This window comes from Nansenia antarctica (assembly GCF_963989245.1).
Source record: "Nansenia antarctica genome assembly, chromosome: 9".
Classification (NCBI taxonomy): Eukaryota; Metazoa; Chordata; class Actinopteri; order Argentiniformes; family Microstomatidae; genus Nansenia; species Nansenia antarctica.
In genome coordinates this window covers 36,036,454-36,058,243 of record NC_137679.1, presented here as the reverse complement: position 1 = coordinate 36,058,243, position 21,790 = coordinate 36,036,454, and the positions used below count along the sequence as shown (strand labels likewise).

Below are 21,790 nucleotides of genomic sequence, written 5' to 3'. Positions count from 1 at the left end.
AATGTGCACGGCCTGCAGACTTCTCTTTTAAACTATGCAAACACGAGCAATAATGAGAGCAAAACTATGAGGAACCTGGGCCGTGTTGGTAAATGCCAATACAATCTCTGCCAGCAGCGACATACGGGATTCGATGGCCCAGTCTGCTGCCGGCAAACGGCCGTTTATAATGGGCTAATCACGCCCCCTACTGGTGACTGAAGTCGAATCTACACATTGTTTGCTCCTTTTTTCCGATGAAACTATTTGACACTAAATCTTGTGTAAGGTACAGTAAAAGAAAATAGCTACTGCGTATTGTTAAGCGCTGAAGTTACTTCGCCGACGATACGCTTCTGTTTCCTTCCAAAAAGGTATGTCCTGCCATCTGCCTTCATGTACTCCATTCACAGATCTAATGTCCCTTTCACATATATAATAGCCGGGCTGTGTAGGTGTAAGCAGCATTACACCTGTCTAGCTCTCTCAGATCAGTAAAGCGGAGTGAACAAGGGTCGATGGGAGGGAACGACTTTCTGGAATGAAACGCAGCCAATGATTTTTACCACCAGCCGACAGGCGGCGCTACAGGAAACAACCTCAGTCATTGCAACATGAGCGTCCTAGAATCCACTTCCGTGAGAAGACACAAAGAAAACAAGCGGACTAGCGTAAACAGACGAGAGAGAGCAACAAGATACATAATGGGCAAGAAGCATAAGAAACACAAGTCCGACAAACACACGTATGAAGGTAAGCCAGGGGTGGTCACGTGATGCTCTGGTTGGTCTGAATGAATGAATGAATGAATGGTCTTTATTGTCATTAATATAGTACAGGTACCATACAACGACATTTGGGAGGGGTGGCTCCCCTGGTGCTAGGAAAGAAACTAAAAACAAGAAGGGAAAAGAGCTGGTTTACATAAATAAAGGCTATGTACACTATCCACTATACTATACTATACAAATAAAACACTGTGCTGTACTCTATGCTATGCTATACCTATTCTAACATTTCCTATTCTCTGCAACCTTATTTACCCGAGGGTTGTCATATTGCACATAGTGTTATTGCACATTCATTTAAAGTGTCGCAGTTTGCAGGTTTGAAATGTTCACAGTTGTGTTTCAGTATTGCACTTGATTACAATCTAGTAGCTGGCTGCTACACCTGCAGGGCTCGCGCTGCTTTCATGTGCAGCTAGCTAGCTAAGCGCGAGACCTCACCACTGATCTATACATGATCATACATAGACATTCATAGTCTAATGTCTGTAATAATGTCTACTAATATGTCTAATAATGCATATATAGGCTGGCTAGCCAACAGTTTACTAGTGATGCCCTAGGTCAACATACCAGTCTGTTGTCCTTGTTATTATTAGGCTTTATACAACAGTTAGTTCCGACCAAGTAATTTGATTGGACAAGAGGCATTCCATGAGTTACGATATAATAGTATAACAGCACTGGGACTTTTAACTATATGTATGATATCACTCCGCTGCACAGATGTTCTAAATGACCGTTAATGACACTCCATTGTAGACCTGCGCCATCGTACTGCTGTTCTAACCTCCGGACATTTGTAAGTGTGAGTTCATGAGGCGCGTCTGATTCAATTGCTTGTGCTAGAATAGACTGTGTACTACTGGATACCTCACCGTATTCATTGTTAGAGAGTTGACTCATGTTGATATTTGACTATAATGTGCACACTAGAAAACGATGGAGCAGCGTGCTGTCTGATGTCAACTGGTCTGACTCTGAATCACATTCACACATGCCACCAAAGCGACTGTCAACCGAGTCATATTTCACTGGTTGCACAATACATGGAGATGTACAAATACATGTACACGATACAAAGTAGCTAGCCACGATACAAAGTAGCTAGTTTGTGTTCAGGTTACTAGGCAACAGTCCAGTTGAACAGTCCCATTGCGGAACTATTTTTTCTTGACGGAGCCAAAATAAATGATTAAATAAACAAGCAAATAATAATCTGTTGTCACTTATTACTGTTAATTAATAAATTGCGCTGTAGAACTGTTGTATAAAAGCAAGCCGTGCTGATATTCGGGAAGTTCTGGGCCCAGGACAGTCCGGACGGATTGTATGGCAGCTAGTGCTGAGGCACAAACATGTACATTTTCAAGCCTGCAAACTGTGACACTTTAAAATAATGTGAAAAAATACTCTTTGTGCAATATGACAACCCTAGTTGACTATCTGTGCAGTATAGTACAGTGGATTGTGTACATAGCCTTTATTGATGTAAACCAGCTCCTTACCTTCTTGTGATTTTATGCATCTATGCTTTTTCTAAAATGTGTTTTCTTTTTCCTTTCCTAACACCAGGGGAGCCACCCCTCCTAAATTTCGTTGTTTGGTACCTGTACTGTAGCAATGACAAATAAAGTCCATTCCATTCCATTCCATTCCATTCCATTCAGTATAACACACTCCCTCTCGTGTGATATTGCTTATTGTCTTAATAAGACATGTAAAAAGTGTTAGTGTAGGCATTAGGCAAAATATTGTTGCTTCAGGTTACACCTTTCCGGTAATTTTTGTTTGTTTGTTTGTTTTACATTTCATTGAATGCCTTATTGTTATGTATTTTCTATGTTCATACACAAAAAAGGACCGAAATAAACTACTAGTACTATCAAGTTGCGGATAATGCAACTAACATACACTGTCTGTAGCTAGCTAGTATATTGCAGATGTTCTTGCTAGATTTCCATCCTCTTTGATACTACTGCCAGAGAGCTAGCTAGCTGACATCACCTACTCTGTCAGTTAGGTTTCAGTTACCAGTTGTTTACTTACTTGATAGTGCATAACTCCCATGTCATTGTGTTTAATCCCCAGAATACGGAGAGAGACCTCTGAAATTAGTTTTAAAGGTCGCTGGGAATGAGGTGACGACAGGAAGCTCTAGCCGTGAACATACTATGTATGAGGAGAAGCCCGACTACGATAAACATAAGGACAAGAAGAAGAAGAAGAAGAAGAGGGAAGAGAAGGACAGGAGCGGCCCGGTGTCACCCGTGGATGAGAAGAAGAAGAGAAAGGTTTGTGTGACTGTGAACAAGCTTTATTCAGAGCCTCTCTACCCACTGCATGCATTTCTTTCTTTTTTGCGACTATTGTATTTGCTACATAAACATATATTATGTTTTCTACATGAACGTATTATGTTTTCAGTCAATTTACCTGGTAAAATAAATAAGGGTTAAATACATGATCACATGACGATGTCTACTAGGTTAGAGATTGCTTTTATGAGAAAAAGAAAAGGATAGATTTTTATGATGTTTTGTTTTGTACATTAAGATGACCAAGAAGAGGAAAGGGGAGCCAGTGGAAGCAGACTGGGACGATAGAGACCAGAGCCGGACTCCTGTCCGTCCAGATCTGCAACCCTCCATGGCGAGAATAGATGGTAATATAATCAACCATTGTCTCTATTCATCAGTCCATTTTGATCCTTTCTTGGGCACTCATATTTTGGTACAGGACAGACATTCAGTTTCTCCATTCCCTATCCCTATCCCTCCTTTCTATCAGATAAGGAACAGACTCCTCTCCAGGAAGCCCTGAGCCAGCTCATCAGACAGCTCCAAAGGTGAAGCATTCACAGTAGACATCAGCATGGTCAGCCCGAGCGGGCCTCACGACTGTACGTAAGTGGGGTCTGAGGCTCCCCTATGTTGGCTGCTGAAGGGATATTGGATAACGTTTATGACCGCCCGTCGGACGACTTTATCCTGTAGGAAGCCTTTATCCCGTAGGAGCGAATCCCCCAGGCAGCCAACATAGGGGAGTCTCAGACCTCACATATTGTACATTCAGTTGTGAGGTCTGCTCGGGCTACAGTTTAGTATGCCATTCAGTATATTGATATGTTGATCTTCTACGCATATCTGTTGCATTATAACTAATAGTCTCATAGGTGTTCTTACATAGCAAATCAACGACCCTCCCTTTTGTAGGAAAGACCCCAGTGCTTTTTTCTCATTCCCTGTGACTGATCTCATCGCTCCTGGCTACTCGACCATCATCAAGAGGCCCATGGATTTTGGCGCAATGAAGGAGAAAGTAAAGAAAGAGTACTACCAGTCACTGGAGGAGCTCAAGGTACACCATGCTTTCAAACTATTGTCACAACTAAGCAGTGGTCACAATATCATGATAAGTGATGATGAAAGCAAATGTAAACATGTGATTTTGACTTTGACCGCCATGTCTCACTGATGCAGGTGGACTTCAGGATCATGTGTGAGAATGCCATGATCTACAACAAACCTGAGACCATTTACCACAAAGCTGCAAGGAAGCTTCTCCACTCTGGCATGAAGATCCTGAGCGTGGTAAGCCTGACGTCACTCTGGATGCTTCTCTCAAATCAGCTACTCCATGTTATCAATGGTATGGGTGCATTTTAGTATGAGTGAGGGGTGGCTGTGGCGCAGGAGGTAGAGCCGGCTCTAATGATTGCAAGGTTGGCAAATCGGCGGTTCGAGCCCCGGCTGGCCACATCGAGGTGTCCTTGGACAAGACACTGAACCCCAAATTGCTCCCAATGAGCGGGCCGGCGCCTTACATGGTAGCTTGTCGCCATTGGTGTGTGTGAATGGGTGAATGAGAGGCCGTTGTAAAGCGCTTTGGATAAAGGCGGTATATAAGTGCAGTCCATTTTATATAAGTGCAGTCCAGTATGCCCACCCACACCCACCCCGAATCTTCCACCAAAGTGACTCAGAATGCTTTTCTGGCCGGGGGGGGAGAAGAATGTGTCTGGGTTAAGGAGTCATCTTAAGACACTTGGGGCCGGTGAAGATGAAGATGCTTTTTAGTCTAGGATTAGTCCCTCGATGTTGCAATAACTGAACAGCAGAGTGCGCCAGATAGCTTCTGGAAGTCTACATGGCTTCAAGATTGTCATCACCACAATGTCCTTTGGTTTGTTTTGGTACTCACGGCAGGTGATTGTGGCAGAACATGAAAGTTATTGTCTCTATCCCACAGGAGAGGCTCGACAGCCTGAAGCAGAGTATTGAGTTCATGGCCGACTTGGAGAACCCTGCCAGCAAGCCTGGGAAGACTGAGGAAGAGGGGGGCTCTGCCATGGACCAGTCCAAAGAGGGTCCCGTCCCCACCGACGCCAGTGAGACCTCCCAGTCTCCCATTACTCCCAGGTGCTGTACTCTAATGAAATGTTGCTTATACAGCGCTCTTCGTGTATAAAGCGCTATTACAGACTTGCCGGGAAACTAGGACGTGAAGGTCACAGTTGAAATCGCTGCACACAAATTTACGACATTAACATTTTGTATTAAAATCAGTGCGATTGAGTCAAGTTTTGGAAGAGGTGATTGTGTTGGCCTTCTGAGTATACAGAAGTCCAGAAGTGAGTGTCAGCCTGGTGTTTGGAGCGAGTAGATCTAGGGAGGCTGATAGAGGTAGAAATCAGAGGATCAGCTTATTGTAATGAATGGAATGAGGAACGGTATCCATAGTATGTGTTTGTTACCATTCCTCATTCCATTCCATACAATACAATGAGCCCGTTGTCCAATTTCTACCTCTACCCGCCTGTCCGGGTTCTAGAACCTGGAGTGTTAAGAGATTGAGCATTTAGGGACTGCAAGGAGGGATGCATTTTAAAGCCAGCAGGGGTAGCCCAGCCTGTTAACCGTCGACTTGTGTATTGGTAACCAATGTCGAGAACAGAGAGGGGTGATCATGTGTTTATGCTCAGGTAAGAGCATATGTGATTAGACATCATATTTAGAGATCATATTTACCAGACAATCAGGAAGAGTGTTGATGACGTCAATATAAGTCATGGATATGTCTCTGTGTGCTTCAGGCTTGTTGGCCTCGGCGTCTTTTGCAAAGAGTTGTTTTCCACCAGGACGCTGGAGGCCGTGAATGAATGGAATGCTTCTGGGCTTGTCGGTTCTTGCGTTCTGTCGTCAGCACGATGCCCTTTCACACCAGGGAAACATGCTGTCTTTGAAATGGACTGTACGGATTTCTGCCCTCCAACCCCTGAACCCCCCCCCCCCCACCGAGGTTCCCAACCAACATCGAAGTGTAGCATGATCGCTTGTTAGAGATATGGAGCTAGCATTGAGAATTCTATTCTATTCTTACACGATAATCTTCAAGTCACTAATGGGGCTTTTCCACTGGGCTGGCCTGCTTCTTTGGCGCTTTTCCATTTGTCGGCCTGGGTCGGGTCGGGTCGGGTCGGGTCGCTTCTTTAGCTACCCATCGTGAGCAGGAACCATAGGGCCGAAGGGTACCTTTTTGCCAGGCTGCGTGTGACGTGTGACGCTGCACACCGTTGATTGGTCAATGGAAATCGTCATCCCATGTTCATAGATTTCTTCGCTAACCGCCATCTTTAAATACCACATTTGCTCTTGGAAAATGTCACTACAGTTTCTGTAATAGCTTATTAAAAAAGATTCGAAAAATTATGCTGACCATCGTATTATCTTAGTTTAATGTCATTTCAATGCATCATAGAACTTTTATTTACAACAAGTGTTGGAGCCAAAAAAGCTTTATATTATTATTTATGAAAAGCCACTTGAATGGTATTTTGAAAGTGGTACTTTGGCCCATAAAGACTTTTATTTTGAAAATGGGTGTCACCCAATCTAAGGACATAATTGATATAAGGAAGTGATCTCTCCTGGCTTGAGCTTGATGAGTCCTGACACGTGAGGGTGCGACACAGTTTTTCAACCATCACGATAAACCACCACCACATTAGAAAAGATTGATTGTTTTGTTTGATACAAGTTTTGTTTGATACCTTTGTTTGATAACTTTGCTTTTGAATTCCGATCGGGGATAGGCCCGACCCAGAAGTGACACACATACAAACAAACATTTACATACGCGTACATACCACACCACACCAACATATTACTTTCGTTTGTTACTTTTATTTGGACTTTGGACTACAAGACCACTTCAATTCATGGAAAGGTCCAGAGTCTGTGTTGCAAACGGAGGAACTACACACAGCAGGTGCGTTGGAAGCAACACCCACTCATGCCAGGACGATGGCTAATTTGACAGACATGATAGCCATCACAACAAGCATAACACAAAAATCGCTATTATGCACGGTCTTTGCCCTTGAATAACACCGGCTATGGAGGTGGTAGAAACACAATACTCCTTTGCTAACTTCACCATCGGTATACGGTCATTTTGAGCCCTGAACCACCGCGCTGACACCCCGAGAAGATATGCTTTTAACCGTAAACTCAATGAACCGGGAGTTCACCCGCTGCTGCTCGCAGCACCGCTTGCTGCTGGTTGAAACTCCCGTTGACAGCGGGGCGAGAGAAAAGTTTTACCAGGGAATTCGCTCCGCGCTGTGTCGACCGTGATAGGAGTGTAGGATTGACACCATTCAAATGGTTTTGGATTCCCTGTCCTCTCCCCTATCCGGACACGTTTGAATTGTTATCCTAACCCACGGTAAATCAACAGTTATTAACCCGCAAAGGGTGCCTCCGGGCACCGTGTTTGTCCGTGAATAACACGGCACACAATGATACTACAGTTCATAAAGCAGACAAGTGAAGGCAGTGGTTTTAAGGGTTCAAAAAACATGACTTTATTATGTATACATAGCTTCCTCTCTCTCTTTCTCTTTCTCTCCAAAAACCACGGTTAATAATATACCACATGCCGAGGGAAAGGCATACGATAGTTTCAAGTTCCTCCATGTTGCTATTGTTGTGGCTGTGTTGTGTCTCGTGAAAATATACGTCACCACCATGGCGCGCTTTTATGACGCGTAACTCCGCCTACTTTCGCCTACTCCTCCTACTCGTTCCTGGTCTGTTGTGTATAGTGGAAAACCAGAACTGTTCAAAAGCGTGCCGAAGCGAGCCGACCCGAAGCGATCCGGGCCGATAGTGGAAAAGCGGCTTAACTGGGCTGGATGTCAACTAAGGCTGCCACGATTAGTCGACTAGTCACGACATATTTTGGTAGTCGACGTCGTCGCATGTTTTTTTGGAGCTGAAATAAGCGGGGTTTTTTTGTTTGTTTTTTGGGCCTAGCACCCGGGGAGCCCCCCCTCCCAAATGTCGTTGTTTGGTACCTGTACTATATCAATGACAATAAAGACCATTCATTTCATTCGATAGGCATTCGTTTTTCTTCCCTGAAGCTGCCACTGGCTAGCGTCTCCCAGTGTCTTTGATGTACATGCGCAGTGTCGGTCATCCGGGGCACACGTGACTTCCCTGGAAAAACAAACAGAGAAATGTCTTCCTGTCCTCGTACCTCTAAAGTGTGGGAGCATTTCAACCACAACGTTGAAAAAAAGAATGTAAAATGTAAAATTTGCAAAGCTGAACTCGCTTATCATGGCAGCACGTCTATGATGCGCGAGCATCTAAAAAGGATGCACGTTGTGGCAGATGACGAGGAAGACGATGGCTCGTCTCGGTAAGCTAGTTAGCTTGTTATTGGCTAACGATATCGTTACGTTAAAAGCCTTCTTACATTATTTTACGTTGTCATCAAAGCGATACTTATCAAATAGCTACAAATGTTGTCTTAACGTTACAGTGCTAAGAAGGCGCGTTCTACTATGAGATGAGTGAAGCAAAGCAAAACTTTTGTACTCTGTACAAGTATTTATTTTTGCCTAGTGCCTAGCCTACCTCATTTTACTCAGCAGTTTGCACCCTCTACTACTCTTTACATTACATTACATGCAAGTGATGCCAGAAATAAATCTGCAAAGTTCATTAAAATATCTATTTTTGAGTGAACAATCATTTTAATTGTCTTTATTTTTAGTTAGCACATGCCTACAACAACTAACAACTTCAAGCTAAATTTAGAAGCTGATTTAGAAGATGATAGCTAAATAAGAGCGATTGAGTAATTGTGCGATAAGCTGTAATTTATGATCCGATTAGTCGACTAATCGTTAAAATAATCGGTGACTAGTCGACTATGAAAATAATCGTTTGTGGCAGCCCTAATGTCAACCAAAAAGATTTCTTTGTGCTGATCTTTCTTTTTTGGTGTCAAAACAATTAAGCTTTTATTACTTTAGATTTAAAGCCTCTCACTCATCTATCATCTTTGTTCCTTTCTTCTTTCAGGCAAGACAAAGACTCCAAAGAGGAGATTTCCAAAGTCAGTGAGGCAGAGAAAGATCTGGAGGAGATCCGCAAGATCATTGCGGATTCAGGAGGCAAACTGTCCAGCAGAGGACTTCAGAGTCAGGTGGGAGCTACGGGCTAAGACCTTCTCTGCTAACTCAAGCTCAGGCCTAGCTAAGAACGTTAGATCCGAACTACCTTCTGCAGGCTTGCTAGAGACTTAGCCTATACTGGCAGGGGCGCAATTTCACAGAACCCCACACAGAACTGAACCATAGACGTTAGTGTGTATGGAACGTACAAGTAGGGATACTACCTCCGATAAAGAGTCAGAATGTAGTTTATGGCTACTTTATTTTATTTACTGAGATGCCGATCAATTTAAAGTTCTAAATGACGGAATATGTTTTTCTGTATATAAAGGTGATAACCGTCTTGATTTCTTGTTATTATGTAGCTGGACTTCGAGAGGAGGAAGTTAGATGGCTCTACCACACTCGCCATTCTTAACCCGGTCAATTTGGCTGCTGGAGGTATGGTCATTGTCATCAGCTAGTTCTTGCATTTCTGTTTAAAAAAAAAAGTTAGGGAAGTTAATGGCATTTCTTCTCTGTCCTCCGTAGATGTGGGGTACTGCCCTGTGAAACTGGGCATGATGTCCAACAGACTGCAGAGTGGCATTAACACCCTGCAGGGTTTCAAGGAGGACAAGAGGAACAGGGTCACACCAGGTGAGATGGTTCTCTGTGACATCAGGTTAACGTAGGTTCTGGCAGGACACAGAACCACGCAGCCGAACACGTTCACATGTTCATGGGACGAGGCTTAAAAAAAGCAGAGTTTTGCAACAGTTAAACAGTGTACACTACTGGCCATGAGAGTTATACTTATAGGTTGTGGTCACCCCAACCGCTCGTTCACTCTGTATTTAACTTACCTGGGGGGGGCATTAAATTACGCTGTGTGTCCTACCAGAGCCATTAAGTTACACTGTGTGTCCTTATACAGTGTTAAAAGTGTTTAGGTCACTGTACCCCCTATCATATTATTGGTCTGTCTGAAGTACCCCTTCATGTAAATACAAGACTTTTACAAGACAGCGCAATGTTTAACAGCATGCCGCACGCAGTACTTTTGTGTGTGTATGTGTGTGTGTGTGTGTGTGTGTGTGTGTGTGTGTGTGTGAGAGATGCCTTGGTGTTAGCCCCCCCCCAGGGCTGCTGTCTCTCCCTCCGTGGTGATGAGCTGTGTGTAACCCAATCTCTCCACAGTGGCCTACATGAACTACGGGCCATTCACCTCCTACGCGCCCTCCTACGACTCCAGCTTCGCCAACATCAGTAAGGACGACTCTGACCTCATCTACTCCTTCTATGGGGAGGAGTCCAGCCTCCAGGCCTCTGAGAGGTATGTGTTGCTCATAATCCGGCCATAGATTACGGCGTAGTACTGTCCTAGACCCACAACGCTCACACAATGAAAAGGTCTACTACAGAGTGAATCATTTTAAACAAACTGGAATTTAGCATTCCAGTGTGATTAGATGTCTCTGTCTCTGTCTCTCTCTCTTTCTCTCTCTCTCACTTTCTCCTGGGTTTGTATACAAGAGTGGGCGTTTTATCGTTTTCAATTGGCGTGCCAGGCCCTTGTGGCCTCAAACCACACGGTAAACTGAACCGACCTTTAACGCTACCGTTATGAAAGAAACACAAAAGGAGTAATATGATTGTGTTATTGTATCGACAGCCTCTCAGAGTTTGTGGCCAAGTCCGAGGAGCACATTTACAAACTGGCAGACAACATCCTGGATGCACTCACGAACGGGGAACACTCCAAAACCCTGAGAGCAATGGAAGCGGTAAGCCTTCTTCTACGGGGTTTGCAAGGCCCACATTTCGTTGGGATGTGTATTGTGTAACGTCGGTCGGACCCAGGGCTCATTTGGACATAACGTCTCCTTTTCCTTTTCAGAGCCCTCAAGCCGAGCAGCAGCCAGCCGAGGCACCTCGGGCTGGGGGGGACATTAAGGTGAGGCTCAGCTAGATCAGAGCACCTAAACCCAGGCTGAACCCCCAGCTAAACCCCCCCCCCCCGCCACTGCAGCGTCCAGCACAGACGGCTTCTGCACATGGCTGCCGTGCTTCAGCTGTGTAAACAACACGGCACGCTCGTCAGTTTTCGGGCCCCGCTTAGCTGTGATCCACACGTGGAAAGAACATTTCCTTCCCTTTCCCGACACCTTACCCCCGGAGACCCGGCCCTGTTCTCTCACACACACACACACACACACACACACACATACACACACACACACATACACGCTCTGAGCTCAGTGTCGTTGCTTGTGGAAACGTCTGTGTTTTTCTTTCTGTGGCCCTGCTGAATGGTTCCTCAGAAGGAGCGCAGGCCCGGAGGAAACGCCAGCGCAGGCCACTGGGCCGGCCCAGGCACACAGCGGCCCTCTGTCCCAGGCTGTCTGCTGTGCTTGGCTGCTCTCCAGTTTGCCCCCCTCGTTTCCCTGGTTGGGTGTTATTGCTCTTTATTACAGTTGATTTCAGAAGAGAGAGAGAGAGTGGGGGGGAAACGTGTGTGGTAAGGAGACACTGAAATAGGTTAGCCTCCCATGAGCTGCCTGCTCCCTGCTTTTGAAGAATGCCAATTTCAAAGAATCACTGGGTGGCTCGGATGCAGAGGGGAAAAAAGGGAAAAACAGGTTTTAGCCGATCGAACTCATTCCTCCTTTTCACCCTCAGGCGGTTGAACCCGAGGCCAGCGTCGGCAGCAGGCTAGCTTCCCTGAGCTCAGTGATTGGTTTAGGCTTGGACCCCCAGGCCCCGGACAATCTCACCGAGGGTAAGGATCTACACGAACTCACCGAAGGGCAAACCCCCCCAGCTGTTAAGCCTTAAGCCACTGAAAGCCATGAGCCATACAGAGTCACATTGTTAAATGTCTTAAACACTTAATGGAAGCAATTACAGAGGTGTTTTTGAAAAGCTTCAGTGGTTTCTCCTGTGGGCCTCATTCCTGGGCTGTTGTCGGCCTTATACAGTCACAGTTGAATTGAATGTGTGAGTGAATAATGAAGACAGATGGGGGCTTGTGAGGGAGAACCCATTGTACAGTACACGTTACACCTGGTTAATGCTGTGTGCGTGTGCGTGTGTGCGTGTGCGTGTGTCACACAGAGGGACAGCACTTCCAACAGAAGTTGGATGAGACTACAAAGCTTCTCCACGAGTTGCAGGAAGCGCAGAGGGAGCGTCTCAGCGCCAAGCAGCCCCCCAACATCATCTGCCTGCTGGCCCCCACCACCAAGGAGCTGGAGCTGGGTAAGAGTCCCCCTCTACACAGCTCCTCTGTCCCATCGTACCTCATCCCGTAAAACCTCTAACAAGCTTCCTTGTTTACCTCTGGCCCGAACTCAATCACTCCCGTTCTCTCTGTAGCTGAGAAAGTGACTGGAAACCTGGCTCAGCTGACTAGCCAGGTGACCCCAGGCAACGTGAGCAACGTGTACGGGATCAGAAAGGCCATGGGCATCTCTCTACCGCAGGACCCCGAGGAGCAGCCTCTGATAGACCTCACCACAGGTAAACCACCCGTAGCATCCGCCATTTGTAGATACATTATCATTATTTTAGATGCATTTTTTGTTAGATACATTTATTATTGGACCGTCAAAGGTATGACCTTGTTTGATGTGTTTGTTACAGTGGAAGAAATGCCTGAGCCCATGGAAACCTTGTCTGGGGGTCAGGAGGCAATCCCTGTCATCGCGGTATAAATCAGCATTACGGAAACCATTCTTAGAACATTGAATTTCTGTTGTATTATACAAAAGATGCATTTGTATGCATTTCACTCAACTCTTTTTTTTTTTTTTTTTTTTTAATAAACACTTTTTTATAAACCTCATGGCTGAGCGCCTCTTTGGATGGGTGCATGTAGTGAGACTTTTGCACGCATACGCTTGAATATGACAAAACGCCCAAACTTGTAAAAGCATTTATTATATCCCATAACTGTACAAAATGCTAATTTACATTTGATCCTCAATGAAACTGCACACAGTTCACATGAAAGCAACAAGATTGAAACATTCTGGACAAGTTTGGCAGTCATAGCCTAGGATTTTGATTGAGAAGGAGTGTTTTCTGGCCAGATTATTTAATGTTAGTTGTAATAAGTCAAGCTAAAAGTATCAATGCACGCAATGAGTTCTGTTTGATCGAGTTGATGCAGGCCTTTGCTCTGTGGTTTGAAATAGCATGTAAAATTTACCAGGTAGAGTTTGAACTTAAGGGCCAATGAAACCCAGGAAACTACAGCAGTGTCCATTTTCGCAGAAAGTCCCCTCTGAATAACGCTACCAAAACTATTCTGTTACCAGTGACAAGTTAAATGGCAAGCGAACACAAAAGCTTTGCACAAGCCTAGAACAGAAATCTTTTTCCAAACCCTATCACAAATGCTAATGAGTCCTAACAGTGTATGGAACCTGAGGACATGACCTGCTGAGTATTGTGACATTAAACTGATACCTCAGAGAAAAAACAGAGAGACTACAACCCGACCGCTATACAGAAGTGGACCAATTCCAAGACTCCCAAAGCTTCGCCAAAAATGGGGCCCAATTGGATAATGAATCCTTCCACAGAGTCGATGGAATAAAGGAAAAGTAGGTCCAGCAGCACACACTCCTTCTCAATGTACCTCCTTGGTCAGATGTAGAATAATAAGGCCATAAGACAAGTCAGTGTTCTGAGGCACAGAGAGAAGAATGCATCTTAAAGGTCTATTGTCTTCAGATGTTCGGGGCGGCAGCAAAAACAGCTGGAAGTGGATTGTAGGTCTGCAGGTTTAGATACACAATGAGACACTGAGTAGAGCGTCGGCATGACAACTAAGCGAACGTGTGAGGACAAGCAGCAGAAGACACACCCAAGGTGCATGTTGGGTAATCAATGCAGAACATTACACTACAACTAACGCTCTTTAGCAAGGACATACTGGGCCGTTTGTCTCAGACAAGTTAAATTCTCGCACAAGATTATTTCATCGTACATAATTTCATACTCTTTTTTCCAAAACATTTATTGTGTGTATTGAAGTCGTTGTATTCCAAGCTTATTTGAAAAACAGTAATGTTAATTCTTTGCCTTTCTTTCTCTTTCACTTAGTTGAGATGTTTGTTTCTGACAATGAAACACCTTTATGCCACATAGCATATCTGCCCATTACACAGTAACAGAACAAAGGATTTTTTTCAGGATACTATATATTTGGCTTCAGTATATACACATTGTATCCTTCACAAGCAACCCCCATTCACAAGAGCCAAACAAAAAAACAAGAAAATTAGAAGTGACTGTTTACTGAACACATTTGGTCCATTGTTAAGTCACTATTCACTAAGTGAAAAGCTCCAAGTTTCAATCTAGAGGTTTTCATGCATCTTACGAATCCAACAGGTCCTACAATCCAGTATCCCCAAGGCCAATACTTGAGTTGGCTCCCCTGCCCAAGGAGTGTACACAGTTTTATGGGATGTCGAAAAGGGGCAGATCTGCAGCTGCACATTTACAACAAGGCTTGTCCCGTCTCGTAAGGACAAGACGACTGCTACGGCACTGGACAATCCTAACTTGAACCCCCTGACAAGGTCACAGCCGCCAATTAGGTCCATCCGTCATCGCTGGTCAGCCGTGAGCATCACTGAAACCCTAATCAATTGTATTTGGTGGATCTCTTGACTAAAGTCGGTGCCCGAATGCAGCCCTGTCTCATCACACCCTGCTGCACCTTTGGGGCCTCGAGGCTCAGACTCAGCGTTCATTGGATCCCTTGGCCCGGAGCTCAGCTCAGCTCAGGCCCATTCCTTGCTGCTTGCTCATGTCTGTGCACACAAAGAAGGTCCTCAGCTCTCCTTTCCCCTTGACGTTGATGAGGCCGCGGCACTCGCAGGAGTAGCCAAGCTTCTGGAGCACGTCCGACGTCTCCTCTGTCACCTGGATCAGAAACACACAGCCGAGACGAATGTTCAGGGATTAAGCTCACAATATGAATGAATGTTGCCATGGTTTCACAGAGGCTTGCCCGGTTACTGCCATGACTTGTTGATATACTGTATTGGACCGTGATATGGTAAGACATTAGGCTGTTGTTGTATTGTTGTGTTGTGACGTTATGTTTCTTTTGATTCCGTTGGTTTGTCTGTAACAGTGAGCTGTAAACCTAATGTTCCTCTCTGAAGTTAATAATGTAACTATCTATCTGACTGTACCTGGATCTTGCCCAGCTCTCCAGTGCTCTCCATCCTGCTGGCTACGTTGACAGTGTTGCCCCAGATGTCGTACTGTGGTTTCCTGGCTCCGATCACCCCAGCAATGACAGGCCCATGGTTAATCCCTAGGGAGAGTTTAGTGACACAGTGAAACACAGGCTAGCTTACCTAAGATACCTAGAAACTACCGTTTTCTCATAGAGCTGTCCAATTCAGTAATGCCCTCCGTAAGCAATGGGAGAGTGAAGCATTTTTTCTTCTTTTGGCTCTATATTCCAGACACAAATGAATATCGACTGTATACAGTAGAGTCCAAAGAAGAAGAGATGATTCATTTCCCCAATACTTACAGAGGGCATTGTAGCTTAGAGAATTTAACAGAGGGTGTTGGATACACATCTTTTCTGAGCGAATGGGGAGTCAAGCTAGGCTGTCTGCCGGCTCAACATATTGGAATCACTGCTTTTTAATAAAAGTGTCTTTTCAGGGGGGAAAATTTAGTAGATTGCATTCGCTTTTTAGCATTTAAATCTTTGGACACAGATGTGAACAAGAGCACCATTCCTTTGAAAAATATTTATGTTGTATTTCATGCCAGCGTTTAGTGTTTATGTCTTGCAATCATAATGTGTGCTTTTATCATGCAAGAATTCTAAATGTTTTCTCTAAGCCTGAGGGATCTGCTCTGAATAAGCTGTCTAGAGAAAGAATGATGTTACCGTACATAGGGAATAGGGGGGGTTGTATCTTGGACAGACAATGCAACACATTGTGAAAGTTGGACAAAATAGATGGGGAAAGAAAGAGAAAGTGAAACCTTAGACAGAAAGAGATGAAAGGCTAGAAGTGGTCGCCGAGCAGAGTAGACTCGTCAATAGATAGCATACTCACCCACACGTAGCCGAAAACTGTTGAATGAGTGTCTGTTGATGCCGTCTAGCTTCCCAATAAGGGCAATGGCAAACTCCACCATGTTCCCTATCTGTGCCTGCTGCCTCTCTCGGTCCTGAGTCAACACAGGGTCATCACAGTGTCAATACACACACAGACACACACAGACACACACACACACACACACACACACACACACACACACACACACACACACAGGATACTACTCACATTTGCCTATTCACAGGGGAAACCTGAGTCATGTCTTATCGTAAAAAGATTTAGATCAATAACATATTTATTTAAATCCACTGCAACCCCCCCGCTCCCCCTCCCATGGAGACCTGGGTCAAATGAATACCTGATTGTTTTCTTGTCCTGGTGTCCCACTGAGACCTGCGGCGGCCATGTACGTGCTTCCAATCGTCTTGATCTTCTCCACTCCGCTGAATTTGGGCTTGGACAGCAGCTGTGGGGAGAGTGGTTTATGCATGTGGGATAATAATAATAATAATAATAATACATTAGACTTATATAGCGCTTTTTTAGACACTCAAAGACTCTTTACAAACTGAAAAGATCGTGTAGTAAAATAAAAAGAAACAAAAAAAAAGAAAGTATAGGGGTCTGATTAATTTTTAGATTACTAAATCTAAGTGACAATCTACTCTGTACTGCAAGTCTAAGATTTCGTACGGAGAAGCGGCGAAAACAAGCAACGCCAGCGTCCTCTCTCGACCGGCATTTATAATATGTGGTTTGGGATCTTCCCCGTTTGGCACCCTCTGTGCTACTGACCTCATCGAAGTCTGCGATGATCTCGTTCAGCAGCCTTAGGCACTCCAGACCCTCCTTGTTGATGTCACACTCTGTGTAGAACTCTTTAAAGTCCGGCACGGAGGCGAACATCACACACACGCAGTCATAGGACTTGTAGTACAGGTCCTGGGGGATAAAACCACAACAGCACGTGGACAGTGAGGCAATGAGGGGGAATTCCAAGTCACACAGACTCAGACTCAGACACACAGATATTGAGGGATTTTTGGGAGTCAACACAAGAAACATTTGGAGACACAGAGCCACATCTCTGAAGTGACGGCATCCACAAAGTCACACATTTCAAACACAAGACCCACTGACAAAACCACCTCGGATGATTTCCATTTCTCCCAGATAATAGGAGTTACGGCCAATTCCTCCATCTCAAGATTCCCTAGATATGTTTACGTTTGACGTTTGTAGTTTGTTTACGTTTGTAGTTTGTAGTTTGTTTTATGGGACACAGCAGGCATTGTGCGTCACTGTGGGGGTTAACACTGTAGACTAGATGACAGAGTTCAAGATAAGCTAAACTCAGGCTTTCACGTTGTCAAACACAAATAGTTCCAAGAAAATACATGTCAGGACTTAAGAGCTCAATCAGATTCATACAGAGCCTCATGCATGAACTGGATTTTGCATTAGTCAAAGTGCATGTCAGGAGTAATTTAGACGTAGCAGACTGTTTACACTCCGTGACTGCGGGGAGAGGAGAGACATCATCCAATGTTATGGGATGTCCATGGCCTTTGAAAGGGGTCAGGTGAGTTAAACATAGCTCTCAAATCCAATAAAGATCAATTCAATACTATGTAATATAGTACTGTATGTATTGAATTGTACTGTTTGCTACATTCTGGTCAATTATTTATTTTTCAATTTCGTGTCAAGTTTAGATGCAGTAATTCTCCTTATCTTGTGGACTATTCTGCGTGGCTGAGACAGAGTAGAGGCAGAGGCTGCTATAAGGGCTGAGTGGCTCTGTCTCCTGACAATACTGACATTGAGCTGCGAACATTTGCAGGAAAAGTGCTATACAAATAAAAAGTTCTTATTATAATTATTATTAATAATGATGTCACTCTGTCTGAGAAACATCCCAAACCCTGTGTTGTATTAGTGGTATTATTTGTATTGCTCAATTTCTCTTATATATATATTTTTTTTTTTTCTTGTTTTGATTTTCAACTAGATGTGAGCGGTCCAATATCTTATGATATATACTTATGATATATACTGTATATTCTTGGGTATATGTTGATTCTGATGTGCTGTCAAGTGATGTAATGTGTTTGTGTTGTTTTTTGAATAAAAACAAAGTTTAAAAAAATAATAAAGACGTCACAAATAGGGATTCCAATGGAGGGGCTGATTGATAATGGCAGGGAGGGGGGGGGGGGTGGCAGGTACTGATGTACAATGAACCACTAAGTGGGGCAGGCCAGACACTGGTGAACAGTCCCTTAACCACTGACTGACCAGACTCACAACTCATACTAGCCCATTTGCAGGTACATTTTAAATTCCATGACTGACTTTAAAGTCCTATTAAAGTCCACCTACATCCGGTGTCAGACCTGGGTTGAATACATACTTCAAATATTTGAACTTGGTTTAGCTTGCCAGAGTTTGTTGGGTTACTCCCAACGGTTCTGATAAGCTAAATGAAGCACACTTCAAGTATTTCCAATATGTTTAATATGTATTGGACCCAGGTGTGTTCCCTACGGGTTAGTCAGCCATCTACTACCCCCCCCAGCACTGCGTCTCCTGAGAGACCTGCTTTTCCCCTTTACTGTGTCCCCTATGACTTCTACTGCCCCCCCTTGTACTGTTTCTCTGTTTCTCCAGTGTCTATATAAAAATGTATATGTATATATTTTTTATCTTTATTTTTTCCTTCCATCACAGAGACTGCCAATGGCCCGGGACCTGAGCTAGATTACTCTTCCTGCTACGACTGGTGGATTGATGATCCACTTGCTTAGTCAAATGTATTGATTGTAAGTTGCTTTGGAATAAGGCGTCTGCTAAATGCCCAAAATGTAAATGTACTGTAAATGTCAGAGCGAGCCAGTGGAGAAGGGACCCCAGTGTGGATGGAAGGAAGGGGGGGGGGGGGGGGGTGGCGGGGGGCGGAGGATGTGTTGGGTTCAGTCATCCATCCTGGACCCCTACCTTGTACTTCTCAGTCAGTAAAGTGTTTGTGAGGGATCCCACCTCGTTCTTTTTATTCTCCCCGACAAACAGCGCCGCCACGTGGGCCGGCAGCACGTTCTCCAGCAGCAGGCGGTTCAGGTTCTCCCGGGTCTCGATCTCGTCCTGCTCAGTGCGGTTCTTGTTCTTCAGCAGGAAGTCCTGGCGGAAGCACGACTCGTTCTAGGAGGCAGAGGTGGTGGTGGAGACAGTGGGGAGTCAAGGGGGATGTAAAGAACCATAGGAGACGATGGAAAGAGGAGAGAGAGGAGAAGAGAGAGGAGAAAGGGGGGGAATAGAGGAGAAAGGGGGGGGAAATAGAGGAGAGAGGGGGGGGGGAATAGAGGAGAGAGGGGGGGAATAGAGGAGAGAGGGGGGGAATAGAGGAGAGGGGGGGGGAATAGAGGAGAGAGGGGGGAATAGAGGTGAGAGGGGGGGAATAGAGGAGAGAGGGGGGGGGAATAGAGGAGAGGGGGGGGGAATAGAGGAGAGAGGGGGGGAATAGAGGAGAGGGGGGGGGAATAGAGGAGAGAGGGGGGGAATAGAGGAGAGAGGGGGGGAATAGAGGAGAGAGGGGGGGAATAGAGGAGAGAGGGGGGGAATAGAAGAGAGAGGGGGGGAATAGAGGAGAGGGGGGGGGAATAGAGGAGAGAGGGGGGGAATAGAGGAGAGAGGGGGGGAATAGAGGAGAGAGGGGGGGAATAGAAGAGAGAGGGGGGGAATAGAGGAGAGGGGGGGGGAATAGAGGAGAGAGGGGGGGAATAGAGGAGAGAGGGGGGGAATAGAGGAGAGAGGGGAGGGGGAATAGAGGAGAGAGGGGGGGAATAGAGGAGAGAGGGGGGAATAGAGGAGAGAGGGGGGGGGGAATAGAAGAGAGAGAGGGGGGGAATAGAGGAGAGAGGGGGGGAATAGAAGAGAGAGGGGGGGGGAATAGAGGAGAGAGGGGGGGGGGAATAGAAGAGAGAGAGGGGGGGAATAGAGGAGAGAGGGGGGGAATAGAAGAGAGAGGGGGGGGGAATAGAGGAGAGAGGGGGGGAATAGAGGAGAGAGGGGAGGGGGAATAGAGGAGAGAGGGGGGGAATAGAGGAGAGAGGGGGGGGGGAATAGAAGAGAGAGAGGGGGGGAATAGAGGAGAGAGGGGGGGAATAGAAGAGAGAGGGGGGGAATAGAGGAGAGAGGGGAGGGGGAATAGAGGAGAGAGGGGGGGAATAGAGGAGAGAGGGGGGGGGGAATAGAAGAGAGAGAGGGGGGGAATAGAGGAGAGAGGGGGGGAATAGAAGAGAGAGGGGGGGGGAATAGAGGAGAGAGGGGGGGAATAGAGGAGAGAGGGGGGGAATAGAGGAGAGAGGGGGGGAATAGAGGAGAGAGGGGGGGAATAGAGGAGAGAGGGGGGGAATAGAAGAGAGAGGGGTGGAGAGGAGGCGAGAGGAGAGGAGAGGAGAAGGGACTGTGTCCTCACCTGTTGTGAGATGATGAGCATGGTGACCAGGAAGAGCGTGATGTACATGCAGCTCATCACCGTGGGGTGTTTAATAAGCCCCACCTTCCTCAGGATGTCCTCATGTTCCCCAGTGCTGTCACACAGAGGGCAAGTCACTTACTGTACATGGAACGAATTAACATATACTATGTTTGTACTTTTCGATGTACATTTGACACTTGTAAGCAGGGCACACAAATAAAAGTTATTTTTTCTTTTTTTAAATAATCATGAAATCATTTCATTGCAATACAATGCGCTTTACAAGAAGAATGAATGAAAACAGGAGGAAGAAAATCAAAAACAGGTCAGAAACCATCAGGGCAAGGCTCTGAGTCAACACAGTGAGATAAATGTGACAGCAGCTGGTGAAAGCGGGAAACCAAATGAATCAGCCGCTTTCACCAGCTGCTGTCACAAATAGCTAGGTGTCATCGGAAATCGAAGGACGGGCTGATTGTAATGCATGGAATGGAATGAGGAATGGTCTCAATCACACACGTTTGATACCATTCCACATTCTATTCCATGCATTACAATGAGACCGTCCTCCGATGTCTACTCCACCAGCCTCCCCTGATATCAGGCATAAACTACACCACAGCACAGCTACCTGTTGGCATCCAGCTTGATGTACAAGTTGTAACCCAAGCAGTAGAACAGATCTCTCTTGCAGCTGAGGATGATGATGTAGTAGGTAACGGAGGCCAGGGTGAGGAAGACCACCTTGAGCTCAAAGCTGACCCTCAGGAACACTCCACACGCTATGAGAGCCAGGATACAGCTGAAGACAGAGTACTGAGAGACAGACAGACAGACACCAACACATGACAGACAGACAGACACCAACACATGACAGACAGACAGACAGACAGGCAGACAGACACCAACACATGACAGACAGACAGACAGACAGACAGACAGACAGACAGACACCAACACATGACAGACAGACAGACAGACAGACAGA

General features: G+C 45.5%; 2 protein-coding genes across 2 annotated transcripts in view; one reads left to right on the top strand and one right to left on the bottom strand.

Annotated features, from left to right (window-relative positions):
* The first annotated feature begins 632 nt into the window (after positions 1–632).
* brd7 (bromodomain containing 7) lies at positions 633–13,009 on the top strand. The gene is made up of 17 exons (XM_080538887.1): positions 633–732; positions 2,859–3,061; positions 3,324–3,432; positions 3,558–3,615; positions 3,983–4,127; positions 4,250–4,360; positions 5,019–5,188; positions 9,146–9,269; positions 9,603–9,678; positions 9,769–9,876; positions 10,417–10,552; positions 10,892–11,003; positions 11,117–11,173; positions 11,899–11,998; positions 12,334–12,477; positions 12,595–12,738; positions 12,862–13,009. The coding sequence occupies exons 1-17, from the start codon at positions 684–686 to the stop codon at positions 12,930–12,932; spliced, it is 1,917 nt and encodes a 638-aa protein (XP_080395013.1). The 5' UTR covers positions 633–683; the 3' UTR covers positions 12,933–13,009.
* Positions 13,010–14,704: 1,695 nt separating this feature from the next.
* adcy7 (adenylate cyclase 7) overlaps positions 14,705–21,790 on the bottom strand; it is a gene marked incomplete at its 5' end in the record, with an annotated part of 29,271 nt that continues 22,185 nt past the window's right edge. Inside the window, 8 exons of the mRNA XM_080539896.1 lie at positions 14,705–15,156; positions 15,432–15,556; positions 16,323–16,437; positions 16,684–16,791; positions 17,121–17,267; positions 19,365–19,523; positions 20,800–20,914; positions 21,434–21,618. Of these exons, the coding sequence (XP_080396022.1) occupies positions 15,010–15,156; positions 15,432–15,556; positions 16,323–16,437; positions 16,684–16,791; positions 17,121–17,267; positions 19,365–19,523; positions 20,800–20,914; positions 21,434–21,618 (1,101 nt within the window). The 3' untranslated portion in view covers positions 14,705–15,009. The remainder of the gene's footprint in view (positions 15,157–15,431; positions 15,557–16,322; positions 16,438–16,683; positions 16,792–17,120; positions 17,268–19,364; positions 19,524–20,799; positions 20,915–21,433; positions 21,619–21,790) is intronic.